The sequence below is a fragment of the Pisolithus orientalis genome (assembly GCF_024613125.1).
Source record: "Pisolithus orientalis strain OTSU chromosome Unknown F5J12scaffold_21, whole genome shotgun sequence".
NCBI lineage: Eukaryota > Fungi > Basidiomycota > Agaricomycetes > Boletales > Pisolithaceae > Pisolithus > Pisolithus orientalis.
Window position 1 is genome coordinate 630,171 of NW_026260802.1, and position 16,829 is coordinate 646,999.

The 16,829-nt window shown below is 49.6% G+C and overlaps 7 protein-coding genes across 7 annotated transcripts; 3 read left to right on the plus strand and 4 right to left on the minus strand.

Annotated features, from left to right (window-relative positions):
* Positions 1-112: 112 nt before the first annotated feature.
* F5J12DRAFT_841291 (uncharacterized protein) lies at positions 113-1,659 on the plus strand. The gene is made up of 4 exons (XM_051746127.1): positions 113-161; positions 210-616; positions 671-1,419; positions 1,486-1,659. The coding sequence occupies exons 2-3, from the start codon at positions 377-379 to the stop codon at positions 1,250-1,252; spliced, it is 822 nt and encodes a 273-aa protein (XP_051598679.1). The 5' UTR covers positions 113-161; positions 210-376; the 3' UTR covers positions 1,253-1,419; positions 1,486-1,659.
* Positions 1,660-2,161: 502 nt separating this feature from the next.
* On the minus strand, positions 2,162-3,853 carry F5J12DRAFT_783932 (STE3-domain-containing protein; the record flags this gene model as incomplete). The annotated part of the gene is made up of 6 exons (XM_051742949.1): positions 2,162-2,522; positions 2,618-3,110; positions 3,136-3,274; positions 3,322-3,512; positions 3,570-3,692; positions 3,769-3,853. 6 exons carry the CDS (start codon positions 3,851-3,853, stop codon positions 2,162-2,164), a joined length of 1,392 nt encoding a protein of 463 aa, XP_051598680.1.
* A 1,165-nt stretch (positions 3,854-5,018) lies between these two features.
* F5J12DRAFT_841304 (pheromone A receptor-domain-containing protein) lies at positions 5,019-7,181 on the minus strand. Its single transcript, XM_051746128.1, has 9 exons — positions 6,902-7,181; positions 6,840-6,861; positions 6,600-6,776; positions 6,480-6,527; positions 6,401-6,436; positions 5,880-6,336; positions 5,694-5,827; positions 5,412-5,650; positions 5,019-5,363 (listed from the first exon to the last, which is right to left on the minus strand). Exons 1-9 carry the CDS (start codon positions 7,046-7,048, stop codon positions 5,304-5,306), a joined length of 1,320 nt encoding a protein of 439 aa, XP_051598681.1. The 5' UTR covers positions 7,049-7,181; the 3' UTR covers positions 5,019-5,303.
* A 519-nt stretch (positions 7,182-7,700) lies between these two features.
* Positions 7,701-9,934, minus strand: F5J12DRAFT_928203 (uncharacterized protein; the record flags this gene model as incomplete). The annotated part of the gene is made up of 8 exons (XM_051749432.1): positions 9,624-9,934; positions 9,560-9,594; positions 9,183-9,304; positions 8,856-9,089; positions 8,687-8,829; positions 8,474-8,605; positions 8,420-8,433; positions 7,701-8,321 (listed from the first exon to the last, which is right to left on the minus strand). Exons 1-8 carry the CDS (start codon positions 9,724-9,726, stop codon positions 7,701-7,703), a joined length of 1,404 nt encoding a protein of 467 aa, XP_051598682.1. The 5' UTR covers positions 9,727-9,934.
* Positions 9,935-11,424: 1,490 nt separating this feature from the next.
* Positions 11,425-12,180, plus strand: F5J12DRAFT_841321 (uncharacterized protein). Its single transcript, XM_051746129.1, has one exon. The coding sequence runs from the start codon at positions 11,873-11,875 to the stop codon at positions 12,068-12,070; it is 198 nt and encodes a 65-aa protein (XP_051598683.1). The 5' UTR covers positions 11,425-11,872; the 3' UTR covers positions 12,071-12,180.
* A 308-nt stretch (positions 12,181-12,488) lies between these two features.
* On the minus strand, positions 12,489-14,816 carry F5J12DRAFT_770629 (putative fungal pheromone GPCR, STE3-type). The gene is made up of 7 exons (XM_051742244.1): positions 14,297-14,816; positions 14,133-14,245; positions 14,011-14,077; positions 13,944-13,958; positions 13,774-13,896; positions 13,274-13,718; positions 12,489-13,222 (listed from the first exon to the last, which is right to left on the minus strand). Exons 1-7 carry the CDS (start codon positions 14,508-14,510, stop codon positions 12,787-12,789), a joined length of 1,413 nt encoding a protein of 470 aa, XP_051598684.1. The 5' UTR covers positions 14,511-14,816; the 3' UTR covers positions 12,489-12,786.
* A 1,273-nt stretch (positions 14,817-16,089) lies between these two features.
* On the plus strand, positions 16,090-16,383 carry F5J12DRAFT_703713 (uncharacterized protein; the record flags this gene model as incomplete). Its single annotated transcript, XM_051740540.1, has 1 exon — positions 16,090-16,383. A coding segment is annotated over one exon (294 nt), but the record flags the coding sequence as incomplete, so codon positions are not given.
* Positions 16,384-16,829: the final 446 nt, after the last annotated feature.

The following is a 16,829-nucleotide window of genomic DNA, read 5'->3' on the forward strand; positions in this document are numbered from 1 at the left end:
GACACGGTGCACGATTGTCCAACCTCATATGTTCTTACCAGGGCTTCGATTGGTTTCCGAAAGCATGTTGTGCCCGCAGCGAGTCTGAGATCTGAGACGTCTATAAGCAACGCAGCTGTAGTGGCGGTGCGAACTTGTTATTCACTTGCGACAGCATGACACTAGGAGCGTTCTTAAGAGCTACGACTAAATAACGAATGGTCTCATACATAATCGCCCGCTCTTCTGGTCTTGCTGTTCATGCGAATCATGGTATGATGGTGGTGTAGTCCAATACAAGACATACGAGGCTCCGTCGGGTTGTCGCTTGCTGTGCAGGGAGGAAAGGGAGAGTGTGCACGTGATTAACTGCGCTCCCTTGGCTATTAGCACCACGATGGTCCTCATCGACGAGAAGACCGTCCCACCCCCGCCCTACGACGCGTCGCCCTCGTCTGGCCCGCCTCCGTTCCCGATGGGCCGGGCGAGCAGACAGAGCCTCGGCCGTCTGCCTCCGAATGTACTCCTCCAGATCATCTACATGACATTCCCACACACACCCAACTCCGAGAGACAGCGCAAGACACTGTACTGGCTGGCGTATCACCTCAGACTCGTCAACCATGCTTTCTACATCGGTATGACCACATTCTGCCTAGTTGTCCATTCACTGATTGCGAGTCAACGTACAGCATGTATGCACATCCTTAGATCCACATACCTCCCAGCCTATTCCTCTCTCGTTCGTCCTCCTTACTCCTCAGACCCATTCCCAATGTCATCTGCTACCACTTCCTCTGCCCCACTCGATACCGTCCAGCGCGAGACACGCGTGTTGGATATCTTCATCGCAATCAAGACCAAGGAAGACCTCTTCACGGATGCATCCGAGCTCCACCTCGGCAGAGACGAACTCTTCAAGGATTTATTCGACCTCATGCAGCCTCGCAGCCGTCTCGAGGACCTCGTCCGCCACTATGGCATGCGCGAAGGCGTCGTACACGTCACCTCCACGAGTGCAATCGGCTCTTCTTCAAACACGTCTCTCAACAGCATGAGTAACGGATCTCGCAGGTCACAGCAGAATCGGACATCCATCCCGTTTTCTGCTCTCTCCGTCGCCTTTTCTCCAAGAAAGGTGGGGCTGACGTTGACGTCATCCGGGAGGAAACGGACCATCCTAGAAGTTCCGCGAGTTCCAAACGAGAAACTGGAAGCTGTCGCGAAGAAACTGGTGAAGCAGCTCAAGGCTTGGCTCAGCAGCTCCTGGTAGTTACTGCGGTGCGTGTGCTAACTCACTCTCGATCGTAGGTTACCATAACCGACCTCTCTACAGCACCGTTGCCTCGACTTTATATACGTACACTTCTATATAGGTATTCGGACGCTCGTTTGACATCGTATCGGCCTTGTAACTTTTCTGGTATGTACCCGTACTTTCTGTAATGTCTTCCATCAGTTTGTATCTTGCCGTGGGCTACTTTGTATGGAATGGATTCCTCTCACCGATTACCGTTCGCAATGTTCCTGGCGACGAATTGCGGATTCGTTGCAATGCATTAGCATACAGGTAGGTACCATTGTCAGGGGTCAGATCCGAGTGCAAAGCGCTTGCCTCCTGACATCAGGTGTACCCGTTAAACGGAATGGAATGCACTCCTCAATGGAAAAGATCGCAAAAACTAATCAGAAATGAACGATCTTATCTTTCGCATTTACCGCTGGTCATTGCCTCGGATCACGCGGCCCTCCATCCTCTTCCATTCCGCACGTGCGCCACTTACATAGAAATCACCTGTTTACATTACATAATTCACCCGAGCGGCCACCAGGTCGATAAGTCCCATTTAACACCAACCTCTATCCGCGACATCTCCTAGCTAGATAGGGCTACAGTTGTAGTAAGTATTCAAATGAAGAAAACGAGATGAGAAAGAAGTAAGGGGAAAAAACCCCAAAATATACATAGCGATAGTGATACGTCGTCGCTGTCGGGTCCTGGAAGAATTGGGTATCCACTACGGAGAGGAGGGAGACGGAGTAGGCAAGGAGTGATGAGTGGGTGTGATCTATCAATACAGTTCAAACATGAGCTAGTCAACGGTATGAAACCAAAAGAAATTTTTTGCGGGGATGAGGTTATTCATGAGCAGTTAGAGGGGGAATAAATGAAAAGCAGGAGTTAGATATCCAATGAGGTTCGCAGCGACGAGGGAGCGTCGGGAATATGTCTAGGCGGCGCATCCAAGTCGAGAATTGACTCAGGAAACGATGGCAGCGTGATATCATTGAAATCCGCAGGAACGTCTGCTGTACCAAGAGCAGCAGCAGCAGCAGTGGGGGGAAGCGACTCCTTTGAGATCGATCCCCCCGACGTCGTCGCAGAATAAGGTGGCTTCTTGTCATCAGAGCTCCTCATCGTGTTCCCATAATCGCCGATAGAGAGGTTGGTAGAGAAGGAAGCCAAAGAATCCCGTTTGGTATCGGTGCGCTGAGTAATGAAAACAGGGCATCCCCGAACGACCATTGTACGACATGTCTTGCTTCGATCTGACGCGGAAAAAAAAAGGAGCAAAAAAAAAAAGTAAGACGCTAACGTCACGTTTGAAAACTGATTGCAGTCGATATGAAAACGTACCCAGTTCCCCAAGTCCCGCTGGACAGCATCCCAGTCGAGATCCCGACCTTCTTCGCGATCGAGGTATACGCAAGTCGATAGTTCCTCCTCGCCTCATCCGCAAACCCGAAGAAGCCGAAAAAGACGAACGCACAAGCAACGTACAGCCATCGACTCATTTGAAGAGATACGGCCATCGATGACTCTGCTTGCCAGACAACAGACGGATATTGAGCTACACGAGAGAAGTCGTAGTGCGTGTTCGCCCAGCTGATCCATGGCTGGATGGGTTCGACTGTCACGTTGAGGTAGATGACGTAGGCACCGATGGGGATCGTGCCAAGAACTTCGATCCCTGCAAGACCCATGAGACGGAAGTATCGACTAGAGCTCATGTTCCGGTTTGCAGATAAAAGTTCCTTGAATTGGGCTCTGCGAAGAGCCAGCTCTCGAATGGTACATACTATAAAAGATGCCCGTGAGTTGCCTGCGACGGAACGCCATACTACAATGTCTACAAGAAAGAAAGAAAAACGTACTGCAGTAGACAGCGGATACGAGGCCGATAGCGACGGGCCAGCAAAAGACGAGCGCATATGCAGGAGGCGTATTATACGTAGTCGGATAGCATCCGATTTCCTCGAATATGTTGAACCGGTGTCCCTTGAACGATGTAATCTACACGCCAGTCATCAGCCTTGCCTGCGATGTCTCTTGTCACAGACAAACAACTCACGAAGAATCATTTCCAAAATGGGGATACCGAGACCAATAGAAAGGTCCACCAAAACATCGCGCCGTTTCTCTGCGCGAGTCCTGGTCACCGAGTCGACCGACACGATATAGTAAAGGCGTCGATTAATGCAGAGGGAAGCCGCGGGAAGGGCTACTGCACATCCGATCATAAACTTGGAGGCTAATTTAATTTTCCGGTGAGCCCCAGCCAGACACGAGAGGAAGTGAGAGGACTGACTAATATCGCACCAGACGGGAGCCTTGTCGATAACATTCGAATTCCAAACTACCGAATTGATGAACTGGATTAGGCACCCTAAGGCTGCCCATATCATGTACAGACATGTTCCAGTGTTCCACGCTGCAAGCAAGTACACGTGTGAGTCGCGGCAAGGAAAAAAAAAAAAAAACGGAAAGAAAACGGTGAGAACACGCACCCTCAAGATGCCATGGAAGTGGAATAGTACAAAGTACGAATCCGATGAAAGCGCACGCAGAGAAAAACCAATTAGGAGCGCCCATTCTTCTTTACAACGCAGTTGCACAGAGAAAAATAGGGGGGAGGGGGACTAGTTGGAGGATTCGCGCAGAAAGGCTATACCGCCAAGTGTCGAAGCACTAGTGATCCGACTCGGGGGAGGGACAAGAGAGGACAATTTAGAGCGTCCACGCGCGGGGGTGTCGAGAGCTAAGTACGAGGCACTCGCAGACACGACTGACCATCTAGCTATTAAAGCGTCTAGCTCCACCTTGTGAGCGAATTTGGGCATCCCCTTGTATTATCACGAAGGTGATGGGACGAAGGGATGAATTTACCATTAGTACGCTGTCCCGCCGCGTCAACTTCGCCCATGATAGTATGACATTTACCTTTTCGATGCACAAGCTGACTTCCATATCGGGTAGTTCGCTTGTACACGGAAAAGGCCCTAAAAGCCGCCACTGATTACAGGCGTCAATAAACCTTCCAAGCTTTGGGCTTCCGATATCGTTCGGTTCCTGCGAAGTCGTGTGATTCGAGAGATGCGGCACTATCGATATCCCCGAGGGAAATAGACACTAGTATTGACTGGGAGTGTTGAGCGGAAGGAAGTGAGAGCGCTTACCCGTTAGTAATATACTTTTTTCCCACACGAATGTTATCCAATCAGAATCGCCACCTGCACATGCACAAGAATGGCTCACCGGAACAGTCCGCGGATGCAGATAAGTGGAGGGGGAGGGGACGGACTTCGGAAAGACAAGGATGCCTAAGCAACACAGGCTTAGCTAAGTTCCGGGACAGCCGACTGTTGGATATCACAGGCTGGTGGAAATTAGGATAACCAAGGAATCATGAGGTTCAGCACTGGTCCTTGTTCCAATAGGGGATGGAACTCCGTACCAGCAGATACCGACGAGTGAGAGCTTTGCAAATACACAACCTGTCAATGTCTAGCGTTTCCACTCGAATACAATGTTGCCACCGGCCAGGTCATTGGACAGTGGCATATAGTCATCGTCGTTGCCCGTCGTCCGCAGCGATGGAAACCTTGAGTGCAATGACGCAGAAGCCAATGGCAGGTTCGAAGGGTGAGAGTTGGAAACAGAACGTCTCATGGTTTGTTGGCGCCACTTTATGAAGCTGAGAGGACTCGAGTTGAAGACAATAGGCGTCGCCGTGAACATGCAGACAATAAGACTGATTGCCAATTTTGGTAGTGGGTGCATGACAATTGACATCCGTCAGCGACCGTCAGGCAAATTCGCATCTAGTAGGTACGGGGCAAAACGGATGGCAATTTTGAAAGAGTAGTATGTACTGCTACACTGACGACGACGACGCTAAGGCTACATAGGCAAACGAGCGCAAAACAGAAATGAACGTACGTATGCAAAGTGAAGGAAAACCCATCCAGGAAGGCAAACTTAATCTAACACCAGCGATCGCTCTGAAGTATCAGTCATGTCATCTGAAACCGCTTCCGGCTTATCAGCAGTTCTCGTTCCGGGAATCTGTAAGCTGTTCTGCCGGTATGCACATTTCCTCGATCTAGTCGAAGATGGGCACATGCTGCGGGACCTTCGGAATGTTCCTTACCTCGTTTCCCTTTGACATGCATGTCATGCTCAATGCCTTACGAGACCTCGGAGCGGCGGATGTCGTTACAGGCGGCTTAGGCCAGTCTTCCAGATGGGGGAAGACGACCTGATGGGGATCGAAACCGGAGTCCAGTGAATTATGGGACGAAGGGATCGTTGAGAAAATGGAAGGTGATTTGAGAGGAAGTAATGTCGGATCAAGCAGTTCAGCACTGTCGACGACGACGACGACAGTCACTACCTAATTGGCCGATATCGAATGATGGAGGCCGCGATGGACTTTGCAGCGTCAATTCGGATAATGACGATTTCTCGACTTCAACGACGGAGTGACCGAGTTGAGTCTCGGTACTCGGCTTGGCGATAGCCATAGTGAAGTCGAGGATTGTCACTGGCAATACGGGTGCAGATGTGCTGTTGATACTTAAGGATCCAGACGTCGCTAACCATGGAACTCGACACACACCAAACACTGGAACCCATCAAGAATCTGTGACCCATCTTTCCTTGGCCGCGCATCCGTAATACCCATCTCCTGATCGTCTCAGGGATGGCTCGCATTCGGTCAACACAGTCTTTGATGAAATCTTTCCGAAACGCAAACAGTCCAAAGAACAGCGCGGACTGGACCATGACACCGATCCATTCCACTAATAACACAGTCCCAACTGTTTCCGTAATCGCCCCAGAATGCCAGATTAGCACCTCGTCGAAGTCTCTGGATATCTTCGATATGGGGAGTAGCCCGGGTGAGAGGGTGTACCACATCCCCAGCGTGTCCGCCGAGGTTGAAAGTAAGACCTGCGTAACGGCCATGCCGACAAGACGAATATACATGTTGCGAGTGAGAGAGGACGCTGACGATCCCCCACTACCCCGAGAGAACTGGACGCCGTGCACCAGGAAATGCCACCAAGCGGCCGCTACAAATCTGGCATGTGGACGAGCGGAGCGGACAATCAATGCAAACTTACCTGCGTATCCAACAAGCTCCGATCGCAAGAAATATCGGAGGTACCCAGACTACAAAGATAGATGGAAGAGATGGATAGGTTCGCCGGTCGACAGCCAAACCCCTCGTACAGATCAAAACGACGAGGTTGAACCAGCAGATCTAGATGTCGATACGTGAGTCCATCTTTGTTCGTCGTCACATATAAAAGTAAGAGAAACCTGATCTACGCACGAATGGCAGTATAGACGAACGGAAGAGCGAAACATATGATACATTCTAACAAAATACGTTGTCGTTTTGATACAAACGCTGATGTTTGACTGAAGGACGCCAAACGCTCTAAATGGATACAGATACAAAGGTATGCTGCAGGCAGCGCAAAATGCGAAGCTGTGATAAAGCTCGACGCTTACATTTAAACACGTCAGTATGTGCATTTACACCGAGGCTGCAGCCCAAGCAGAGACGTACATATGTCGCACCACAGGGGGACCTTGATGTTGGCGTCGGTGGCCCAGATCAGGGCAGTCCACGGCGTATATAACATTGACGACCGACAGCCATCCTCCAACGGCCATCGCGGCAATATTAGAAGCGCGAAAGTAGCAAGTCAAAGGTGTGAGAACGAGCGCAGAAAGGAAAAAAGAGAACGCCGACAATAAAACCTGTAGCACAGGCATGATAGGAGCGTCGGGAGAACGGAGAACGAACGGAGGTATCCAAAATGTCGGGAAGGACTCGAACAACCGCAGTCCATTTTTAAACGGAATAAACCCTGAGAGCAATGCGAAGTCGTGGAGCCAAAAATACAAGGAACATACCAACACAACTGCCTTCGAAACACTGATACGCTCACAGCCACGAAAATCACAAGGGTCGGATGTCAGTAGTCAATCATTCACGATGCAACAGTCCCTAAAAGGAGCAAGAATGAAGGTAGTCACCGGAAATGGTAGTGTGAAAGTTTCAAGCTCATGCCCAAGCAACCAGCTAAATTCCCAAGCACTGAGAATGCAATTTATGGAAGCTAGTAAGCCCAAAATAAGTAAGTTATACCTGCAGGCGGTGTAGCGATCAGAAGATAACCCGGTGAGAAAAGTGCAAAGATGACATACTGGTATGCAAAACAACCTAACAATACGCGAAAATAAAATATCTCCAGAACAAATGATGCGGTATCATGAGCAGAAAACGAAATACAGCCCGAGAAACTGAGAAATCATGTTGGTGATACATCGAGGAAGTCATAAGGTGTGACATATAAAGGCCAACAACAAATTCTCAAGACGAACAAGTACTACAAGAGCGGAAAAGGTTGCTCGCGAAGGACAATCACAGAAACGGAGGAGAGCCACGGAAGCTGTAGACTTCCCCGGAAAGAAGATAGGCAATCAGGTAACGCAAAGGGAGAGTAATGAGGTCGCCGATACCAAAGAATAACTTCAAGCCCAAAATGTGGAACGGAGACGGGGCGACATGTATGGTAGGCTGAAAGGCGGCACGTTCGGGTATGGTCTCAAGTGAGATAGGCGGAGAACGACATAAACCAGATTTCTGACAGGATCGCAACCGTGACGGACTCGTGGGTCGCGTGTTTCCAGCCGCCCAGTACGGTTTGAGTATCTTCAGCTGTTCCTCCAGTGAAGAAAGCAAAGTAGGTGACACAGGATCTGCGCGGATCTCCTTCCTTTCCAAGAGTGACTCGACGTCCTTCTCCAGCCTACACAGCCTTGTTTCATGAGCGTTCTTTGCGGCTTCCAACTTTTTCTCTTGTCTCCGTACACCTCTTTCCATACCTTCGTAAGTTTCCTCCACGTTCGCGTAAATCTCATTCGAGACGGCTTCTACCCGCGCCTGCGACTCCCGGAGTTGTGTTTCTAGCAATGCGACCTTTTCAGTTAGAAGCTTTAAATGTTCCTGCGCTTTCTCCATCTCCGAGGGAGGATAGTGGACCTAAATCATGCAGATCGGTAATTCTTCGCCGGAGGCGTGAAACAAGATGATTCCAGGGTCGTAATCCAGTAGCAAGGACGAAGAGTGTGATGCTGAACCAGGATATGGAAGCCTGAAAGAGAGTCGCAGATGAAAGCGCAGTAGCAGCGCACCGAGACATGGTGACAAGATGGTTAACGCTAGGTAAAATAGCTCGAAAGCACGCAGCTCAGAAGAAGCGATGCGAGTGTACCGGTCTTCGGCGGATGCATCCTTCGCTCGAAGGGTATGATCGGCGCCGTGGCCTTGATAACTGATACAGATTCCACGGCACTATATTACTCGTTGGTACGAGGTCGTTTTTAAGAAGTGACAACGTCACTTACCCTCGATTATTTGGTGCAAGTAAAAGACAAGCAGAAGGAGAAGCATCACGTTTTTCACGTGGTCACCGCCAGTCAACCAGTTTCCTACAGGCGAGACTAGGGCAACCGTAATGGCGAGGTCGAATTCGTACCATGCTTTCATCCTATGTTCCACGTTTTTCTCCCTCACATCCGGCGAAGGTCGCTGAGAGAAAAAGGTACGGCGTGCGGATATAGTTTCTGCCCTCTTCCGATACCGCTTGTCCCTATGTCGGTATCGCTCTCTGGATCATCCTCGCTCTGAGTGTCGGGGCTAGACTCTTCCTGGGACTGGGAAGAAATCTTGTAATCAGGGCGTGTAACCTTCTGAAGAGTTGCGTCGCTGACTGTGTCCCATGACGTTCGTATACCCTTCTTTGATGCCCTTGAATTCCCGGGACAAGGGAGATCTTTGCCGTAGAAAAATGCCCTTCATCGTCTCCACGGAAACATGATCAAAGTAATTCGGAGTCGGAACTCTACTTCAATGTCATAGTCGGAGCCAGAAATCCCTGCGAGTGATACCGTGATGCTAGTTGTACGTAGGACCAGCGAAGGATATCCAGCCTCAGCCGACAATAAAATCCCAGCACAAAGAAACTACATAAGTAAGAAACGGTAGTGACCGCATTATCGATACAGGAAGGTAGCGGGTAAGTATGCCTGTGCACCAGAGATAGAAATTCCATAACTCGTTACTCTTCGAGCTGCACTCAGAACGAACAAAGCCATCGATAAAGACGATGAAAATAAAAATTTAATAAATAAACAACTGAGCAAGATTTCAACAGATAGATGCTGGATAGATGGTTTTCAGTGTAGGGAACATGTCATTCCATCCAGAAAGCCACACACCTCAGCAGTACTGTGGTGTAAACCCGATTGGAAGACTATGCGATGACGCATAAGCCAGTAATACCATAGCTGTACTCCTGATCAATTGGTATGGATGAAGTTTCCGTGGATCGCGATGGTTGCTCATCGAGGAGCAAAAACGATTCGAAGCTGGTAAACGAGTCCATTGGAGTGACTGAACGAGAGGATAGCGCACGCAGGAGAGTGATTTACGTAGTCAGCGCCAAAGGGATAGCAGACAGTGGAAAGCTGCGATGAGTTATAACATGCGTTGGGCTGGTCAGGCTTTGCTTTATAACCCCGGACGGACTTCAGGGGCCCCATTGTTCGCCAGTTTGATACTGCATTGTCTCAGGTTAGTATGTACGATTCAATGATGACGCTCTGGCATAAACAATAGTAAATACCTCGCACCGTTACGTAACGTCCATGAGCAAGCCGCCATTATGTCCCGAAACGCTGTGCACAAGCTTTGTTGAATCTAGTGTGCGTAATGTGTCCTCGAGCCGACCATCTAACCATATGATCATCAACGTAGGCCTTTTCACTCATAGACCGTCCTTATCGTGTAGGTCGGAGCCACGGCCGCCGTGCACGAGGACAGTGCAAGCTCATGGACACCAGAGTAAGCTTCGGCTTGTCTGATGTGGTTCGCCGTGAGACGAGACGGCGTCGCTTCTGTGAGTATGTTTTTTTTGTCGTTGATCGCTTTAAGCAGCATGACTTGTCGTGTAATCACACTAAGTAATGTTCGGGCTCAAAAGTCCAGTGAACTATCCACTCCATGAAGACTGCATGCGCGACCTTATGTGCCCAAATGCATACCCCATTGTACCCAAAGACCGTCGGTCTGTCCGACGTCTTCACCTAAGGGATTTTCGTTCATCCTTTTCCTACGAAAAGGAGTTTGATGCCGTCGAATTTGGCAAGGAAGCCGATGGGCACTATTGCTTGACCATGTGTCTTGACAGACACAGAGTGAAAACGAGAAATCCCCCAACGATCAGACCCGAACATTCTGTGTTACCGCCACACCGCAGTCACGTCGCGAAGCGCCTCGTAATAGAGGGCGAAGAGGAAGTAGAACCGAAATCTGCAGAACTGCGGGAACGACGCTCTGGACTACGGGAAGATACAACTCGAATCTAGTGTAGATCGGTATCCCGAGGCCGAGCCGGAACTTGAATCAGACGGTGCGAATAGACAATTAACATTCCCTTGCCTCTGGATGACATCCTACTTGGGGATAGATGGGATATAATAATTGCTTACAGTCCCTGTGAGCTCCTTCCATCGCCGGCCTCACGCATTCCACGTAGCCGGTTCTCACGTCGTTTGTTGGGATGGGATGAAGATGTTGGTTTTCTCCTTGCGGAACAAGGTACGTTCGCAATACTCACCGCTGCGCGTACGGGTGTAAAAGAAAACTGGGCGAATTCTCTCTTGGCCCTTAACATGTCATAGTGGATAACACGAACACTGTAGGTGATATGGATATCGTATTGTCGGAAAGCGGATTTGGCCCAGAAGGGGACCAGAATTACGTTCGCGGTCGCCGAACGCTTTGATCAAGAAGTAACATCGTCAGCAGGATGGATCTCCAGGGCCCATACAGCTGTGGGCTGTCTCGAGGGACAGTCCCCGACATTTGTCATGATCACTAGAGTACCAGGCGTTTACTATACCTGCAAGCATGGGCATGGACGCGACAAGTGCAACTCATGATTTCGCACAGTAGTCTATGGACAATTTTTGTTCGTAAAAAAGTTTGCAGACCTGGACCAGATAGTATCCAGGAGTTACAACTAACACATTCCAATTGCAGGCTACTTCGACGTTCAGCTCTGGGTACAGTGCAGGTCGCATGGGGTTGGTACGTTGGTAAAGCACCTCGAAGAAGGACCCTAAGCTGAATAGGCCGCACATCTTGCAAGGCAAGTGGTCGAATGTACCGCACGCGAGGCAGAGCAACGGCGACAAAGAGAATGTAATTCCCAACTCGCCGTTGACCGGATGCATCGATGAAGGGAAGAAGAGGAGCGACGAAGGTGGGAGGCTGAGAGGTTTGCCGCCATTGCCGCCCGGGAGGAAGAGGCGCATGACCAGACGTGCCAGGAGACCACAATAAGTTGAACAGAGAGTCTGAGGGGCTTCCGGTGCTGCGAGCAAATAAGGCTCAGACTGAGCGAGAGGTTGTGGAAAGACTGTTGAAAAAAGGCATTCAACCTGTGGTTATGCCTACTGTTGAGGAGACACGACTTGCCAAGGCTCCACTGGAGTCAACGAGACCACCTTGGAAATTGCAAGATATGTATGTCGATACCACGCACAGCGGGCAATTCACTTGGTACGGCGCTCGCGACTCCGGCATGTGTCTATATCTTCGATTGCGTCCTCGTGCTCTTTAACAGTCACTTCACGATAACCGACAAGGCTGTTCTTGCAAACTGTCGTCATTTCGAATGTCCAACATATCCTTTACCTTCTGAAGGACCTGGGTGGCAATTCTGACGAGGATGACACACATAGTCGAAAGCAATTTTAGAAGGTTGCTGGTAAATAGTATATGTCAGAGACACATCAGAGCGTCTTGAGAACAAGTTGGCTGTGGCAAACCTCCCTGACCAGCGAGTACATTTCGTGTCTAACAGGACTCTTCTCATGGCTGCCAAAGATAAGGAGCCGAGAAATGATCGACGACACTTGCACAGTGAGGCTTACCGCAGTAGCAAATTCACTTGAAACCTGCCGCAACCTTTTTTCGTTTCTGCTGCGCAAAACATCTGACATTATCGCTGCTTTGCAGAGTGTCCTTCTCGAAGCTCCCATGTGAAGTAGTAGAGCTGCGGCATGCGGGCCATGGGAGTGGCTGATTTCCGAGACTTGGAGCAGGTCTATACAGTATCGTACACTTGGCCTCTCGAAGCACCGTTGATGCAGAGGGTATAAAATGACGGTCACATTGTGAGTCTAGTTGTTTGCGGTACCGCGATGTGTAACAGATACAAGAGTAGAGTGTATGGAAGGAAATCGAAAGGGCACAGCGTTTTCGCCATACGTTGTAGAGTCGTTCAAGGAGCCGTAAGCTAAGCTAGAGGTCAAAGAGTGAAAAAGTCCGGGGAACGACATGTCGAGAAATGCACTGTAGAAATACAATATCGGACGTCGTGGGTAGCACCTTCCTGCGACTGACACCTGGTACAAGCCAAGAATTGGTCGTATCGTCGTTAAAGCACGACCCCATATTGGGTTTGGACGGAAACAGCAATACTCGCATGGAGGCAGTGCGACATCCGAGCATCATTGACACGGACGGGCAAAACGCTCGGTGGCGTGAACGGGCGGTGGCGGGCGGGGACATCACTGATATCCACGGAGTCAGGATGTGAAGGCGAGAACTTCGCTTCATTACCACTTCGCTGCGTGTTGCTATCAAACTCGGAGAAGTCGGTAGCCGTCGGCGAGCTATCGTTCTCTACAGAGTATCGAGGCAGCGTCGGCGACCAACTATCGATCGCTTTCTCTAAGCGCGGCCCGGTAGCATAGCTCTTCGAGGAGAATTCAAAAGATGCTTCTGGCTTGACAAAGGGAGGAAATGAGGTGACGTAGACGGGTAAGGAACCAGACGACTGATCCATGGACTTGTTGAAACTGCAATTCCAACTAGAAATAGATGTAATTGTTGCTTCACCGAACGTAAGACAGGATTCTTACCTTGGTAGCGCACGCTGCGCCCTCCCAGAGGTTGGCTGGTAACCAAAGAACCTCTTCACGATTGACAAAAACAAGGCACGGTACTGTTTGCGTGCCTCAGCTGCAAAGCCGAATAAAGCAAAAAATAACAGCCCGCATGCGGGGAATAACCACCGAGTCATTTCCACGGACGCAACATATTTTGAATTACTTTGCCAGATGACAGTGGGGTAAAGACCAACGTGCGAGAAGTTATAATGAGTGTTGTCCCAAGATATCCATGGTTGAATCGGGACAGCTTCATTTGAGATGCAGAGACTGGCGATGCATATGGGAATGGTAGATGACATTTCGATACAGGCCAAAGCCATCAGACGAATATACTGGCCGACATTCATTGAGCTGTTCGACGTAAGCAGCTGGTTGAATTCCAATCGGCGCATATAAAAGGCCCGCAAGTTCAAAGCTAATCAATAAACACCGTTGAGCAAGCACGAGGGCGAAAGAAAGTACAGACGTACCTGAATATATGAATGATATACAACCCAGGAGCGTAGGCCACATAAAAACGAGAAAATATGCAGGAAGGGTGTTATAGATCGATGGCCAGCATCCGACATCCTCCAGGATATCAAAGCGATGACCTATACATGATAAGCACGTCAATTCAGCATTCCACCCTACCACATACCTTGTACAATGTAGTCTGCAAGGGAATGTCAAAACCCTGCCGTGAAAGTAAAGCAACACAAGCTTACGCAACGCCATAACCATAACTGGTATCCCAATAGTGATAGCAAGGTCAGCAATAACGGCGCGACGCTTCTGTGGAACGTTGTTCAGTGCCAATACTGTGCGTTGAAGTTGAACTGGAACTTACATCCTCGCGAGTCACAGCGACGGACTTTATGACAGCTATCTTGTACAGCCTACGGCTAATGCACAACCCGGCGGCTGGTATTCCAACACCGGCGCCGATGAACAACTTGGTGGCTACATGATGGAGAAATTAGCGGATGATGATAGGAGAGCAGAGCGACCCACAGATATCACACCATACCGGTGCGACATTCAATGCATTGTTGCGCCATATAACGGAGTTCACGAAGTGCAGCAAGCAACCCAGCGCTGTCCAGACAATGTACATGCAAGTGCCAGAGTTCCACGCTTGTAGATGCCATGGCAGCGGAATAAGCACGACGACGAAACCCAGGAAGGCAAAAATTGGGAATAGCGGGTACGTGGGATTAACGTCCATAGCAGAGGTATACTTCCCAGAAACGAAGAGGACCAGCCCGGAAGGGATGAGAGGAATTGCGATGGTTGGATTTACTGGGCATCTTTATGCTTCCGCAAGTTGTCGGTAAGAACAATGGGCGGAGTTTGGGGTAGCTCCTTTGTCTTCTACTACATGATTATGTGACCGTGACCTTGCATAATGTCACGTGTCACACGTGACATGTAATAGGCCGACACCTATTGACGTCCATTTCAGTACTGAAGCATGTACTAGAGGATGGGGCCGTCGGGGACGGCAGGCAGCTTCTTTACGGACACGTCATCGAATCCCATAATTTGCGGCTAGCAATCAATATTTGTACCAGTCTAACATTTCCATTGCAGTGCCATCGGAGGTCATGCCCAGTGAAAACTGTGTAGGATTGGGTGGGATGGGAGCTGCTCCAGCCGGATTTGGTCAGAATTCGTCCGTCGGAATCGGGCGAAATAGGATTCTTGCCAACAATTTCATATTACATGTAACACTTCTGTAACACATTACATGGTCATTGTAACACAAGAAGTACTCGCACAGCACGATTGCATCAATAGCGTGCACCACACTGTGTACATTCATTACATCGTCATATGATGCATCGCACTGCTCACTTTGTCTTGTCGATGTAATGTGATGTGACGGTACATACAAGTCTCGGAAGTCCTGTAAGGTACTAACCATATGCTCTGCAGCACTTCCCAAGTCGACCAGATACCGAAATCCAAGCATGCTCGGCAAGCTCACTGTGCTCTAGTAAGATCTGGTACAGGTGTAGCAGATGGAGTTCGAGGACATGCTAAACGGGCACGTTCACACCAGGAGGTATGTCTTTTATATACTCTTCAGCTATGCTTGGTTTACAGGCCCTTTAGACAGACACTTCTACCAGCACTGGTTCAAATACACCTGGAGAAGTGAGTATTCCTGTTTTACGGTCCCAGATTCTCACTGACTCCTGCAGATGGGACGAACTGGTCTTCAAATCTCCCAACGGGATTCTAACTGTGAGAACACCTCTGTGACAGGACCAGCTGACAATAACCTGCCTCAAACATCTCCCCAAGAGCCGTCTCCACCCCCCCTACCTGGAGAGCCAGCAAACTCTCCTCCATGGGTGCCATCTCTGCCTCCTTCACCTGGAGAGCCAGCAAACTCTCCTCCATGAGCGCCATCTCCACCTCCTTCACCCAGAGAGCCTACAAACTTTCCTCCTCGAGTGCCACCTCCACCTTCCCTGCCACCTGCCCATCAGAATCTCTCTACCTCCCATGTGACTATTGACATTGATGCTCTCAGGTGCCTTGCTATCGATCCCAAGCAAACGGATGCCATCAAATTCATTGATCTTCTCACTGAAGCTTCACTGGATGATCCTGTCGTGAAATTAGATGATGCAGCTCTCTATAGGCTATGCAATCCACCCCATGCTCAACTCACAATAGACGACGATGCTATCTGTTTCAGGATTGAAACATACTTCGCACTCGAGCACTCTGCTATCAGTGCATATGAGTCCATACGATGATCAGCAGCCCAGTGTTTTGATGGGACTGCCACAGATATTCCTAGTCATTACACCATCGAGAAGTTCATTGCTGGGTACATGGGGGTTGACTCGATCAAGCATGATATGTGTCCAGATACCTGCGTGGCCTTCACTGGCCCATATTCTTCACTTGACATGTGCCCCATATGCAGCGGAGATCGCTACGACTGTATCAGACTATGCACTAGTGGGGGGAGGTCTCATGTGACCCATCAGAAATTTGTCACCATACCACTTGGCCCACAGTTGCAGGCTCTCTGGCGCAATTCACAGCATGCCAAAGATATTGGGTATCTGCGAGAGGAGACGTGTTGCATTCAGGAACAGATGCAGGCTAGTGGTGGTTTGATTGAGTTATTTGATGACTTTTGCAAAGGCTCAGATTACCTTGAGGCCATCCAGTGGGGTGACATCAAATCAGACGACATGGTTCTCATGATTTCACTTGACAGTGCTCAGCTCTATGAAAGCAAGGAGTCTGACTGTTGGATATACATCTGGATCGTTATGAACCATGCCCCGGACAAGCACTACAAGAAGTGCTACGTCCTGCTGGGCGGCTTTATTCCAGGTCCCAACAAACCGAAGAACGTCGACTCCTTCCTCTTCCCCGGTATCCACCATCTCACTGCACTACAAAATGAACGTTTATGCATCTGGGATGCATCTCGAGATATTACCTTCCTGTCAGACCTGTATCTTCTCTTTGTGACGGCCGATGGCCCGGGACTTGTCTACTTCAATGGGATGGTGGG

Coding starts and splice junctions, on each gene's coding strand:
- F5J12DRAFT_841291 (XM_051746127.1), top strand. CDS start 377: ATGGTCCTCATCGACGAGAAGACCGTCCCACCCCCGCCCTACGACGCG. Junction 617..670: donor TCAACCATGCTTTCTACATC/GGTATGACCACA, acceptor AGTCAACGTACA/GCATGTATGCACATCCTTAG.
- F5J12DRAFT_841304 (XM_051746128.1), bottom strand. CDS start 7,048: ATGCCTGTGCTACAGGTTTTATTGTCGGCGTTCTCTTTTTTCCTTTCT. Junction 6,437..6,479: donor TCTGTACGAGGGGTTTGGCT/GTCGACCGGCGA, acceptor CTATCTTTGTAG/TCTGGGTACCTCCGATATTT. Junction 5,364..5,411: donor GCATGTCAAAGGGAAACGAG/GTAAGGAACATT, acceptor ATCTTCGACTAG/ATCGAGGAAATGTGCATACC.
- F5J12DRAFT_841321 (XM_051746129.1), top strand. CDS start 11,873: ATGTCGATACCACGCACAGCGGGCAATTCACTTGGTACGGCGCTCGCG.
- F5J12DRAFT_770629 (XM_051742244.1), bottom strand. CDS start 14,510: ATGGACGTTAATCCCACGTACCCGCTATTCCCAATTTTTGCCTTCCTG. Junction 14,078..14,132: donor TCGCTGTGACTCGCGAGGAT/GTAAGTTCCAGT, acceptor AACGTTCCACAG/AAGCGTCGCGCCGTTATTGC. Junction 13,223..13,273: donor GCGCAGCGTGCGCTACCAAG/GTAAGAATCCTG, acceptor ATCTATTTCTAG/TTGGAATTGCAGTTTCAACA.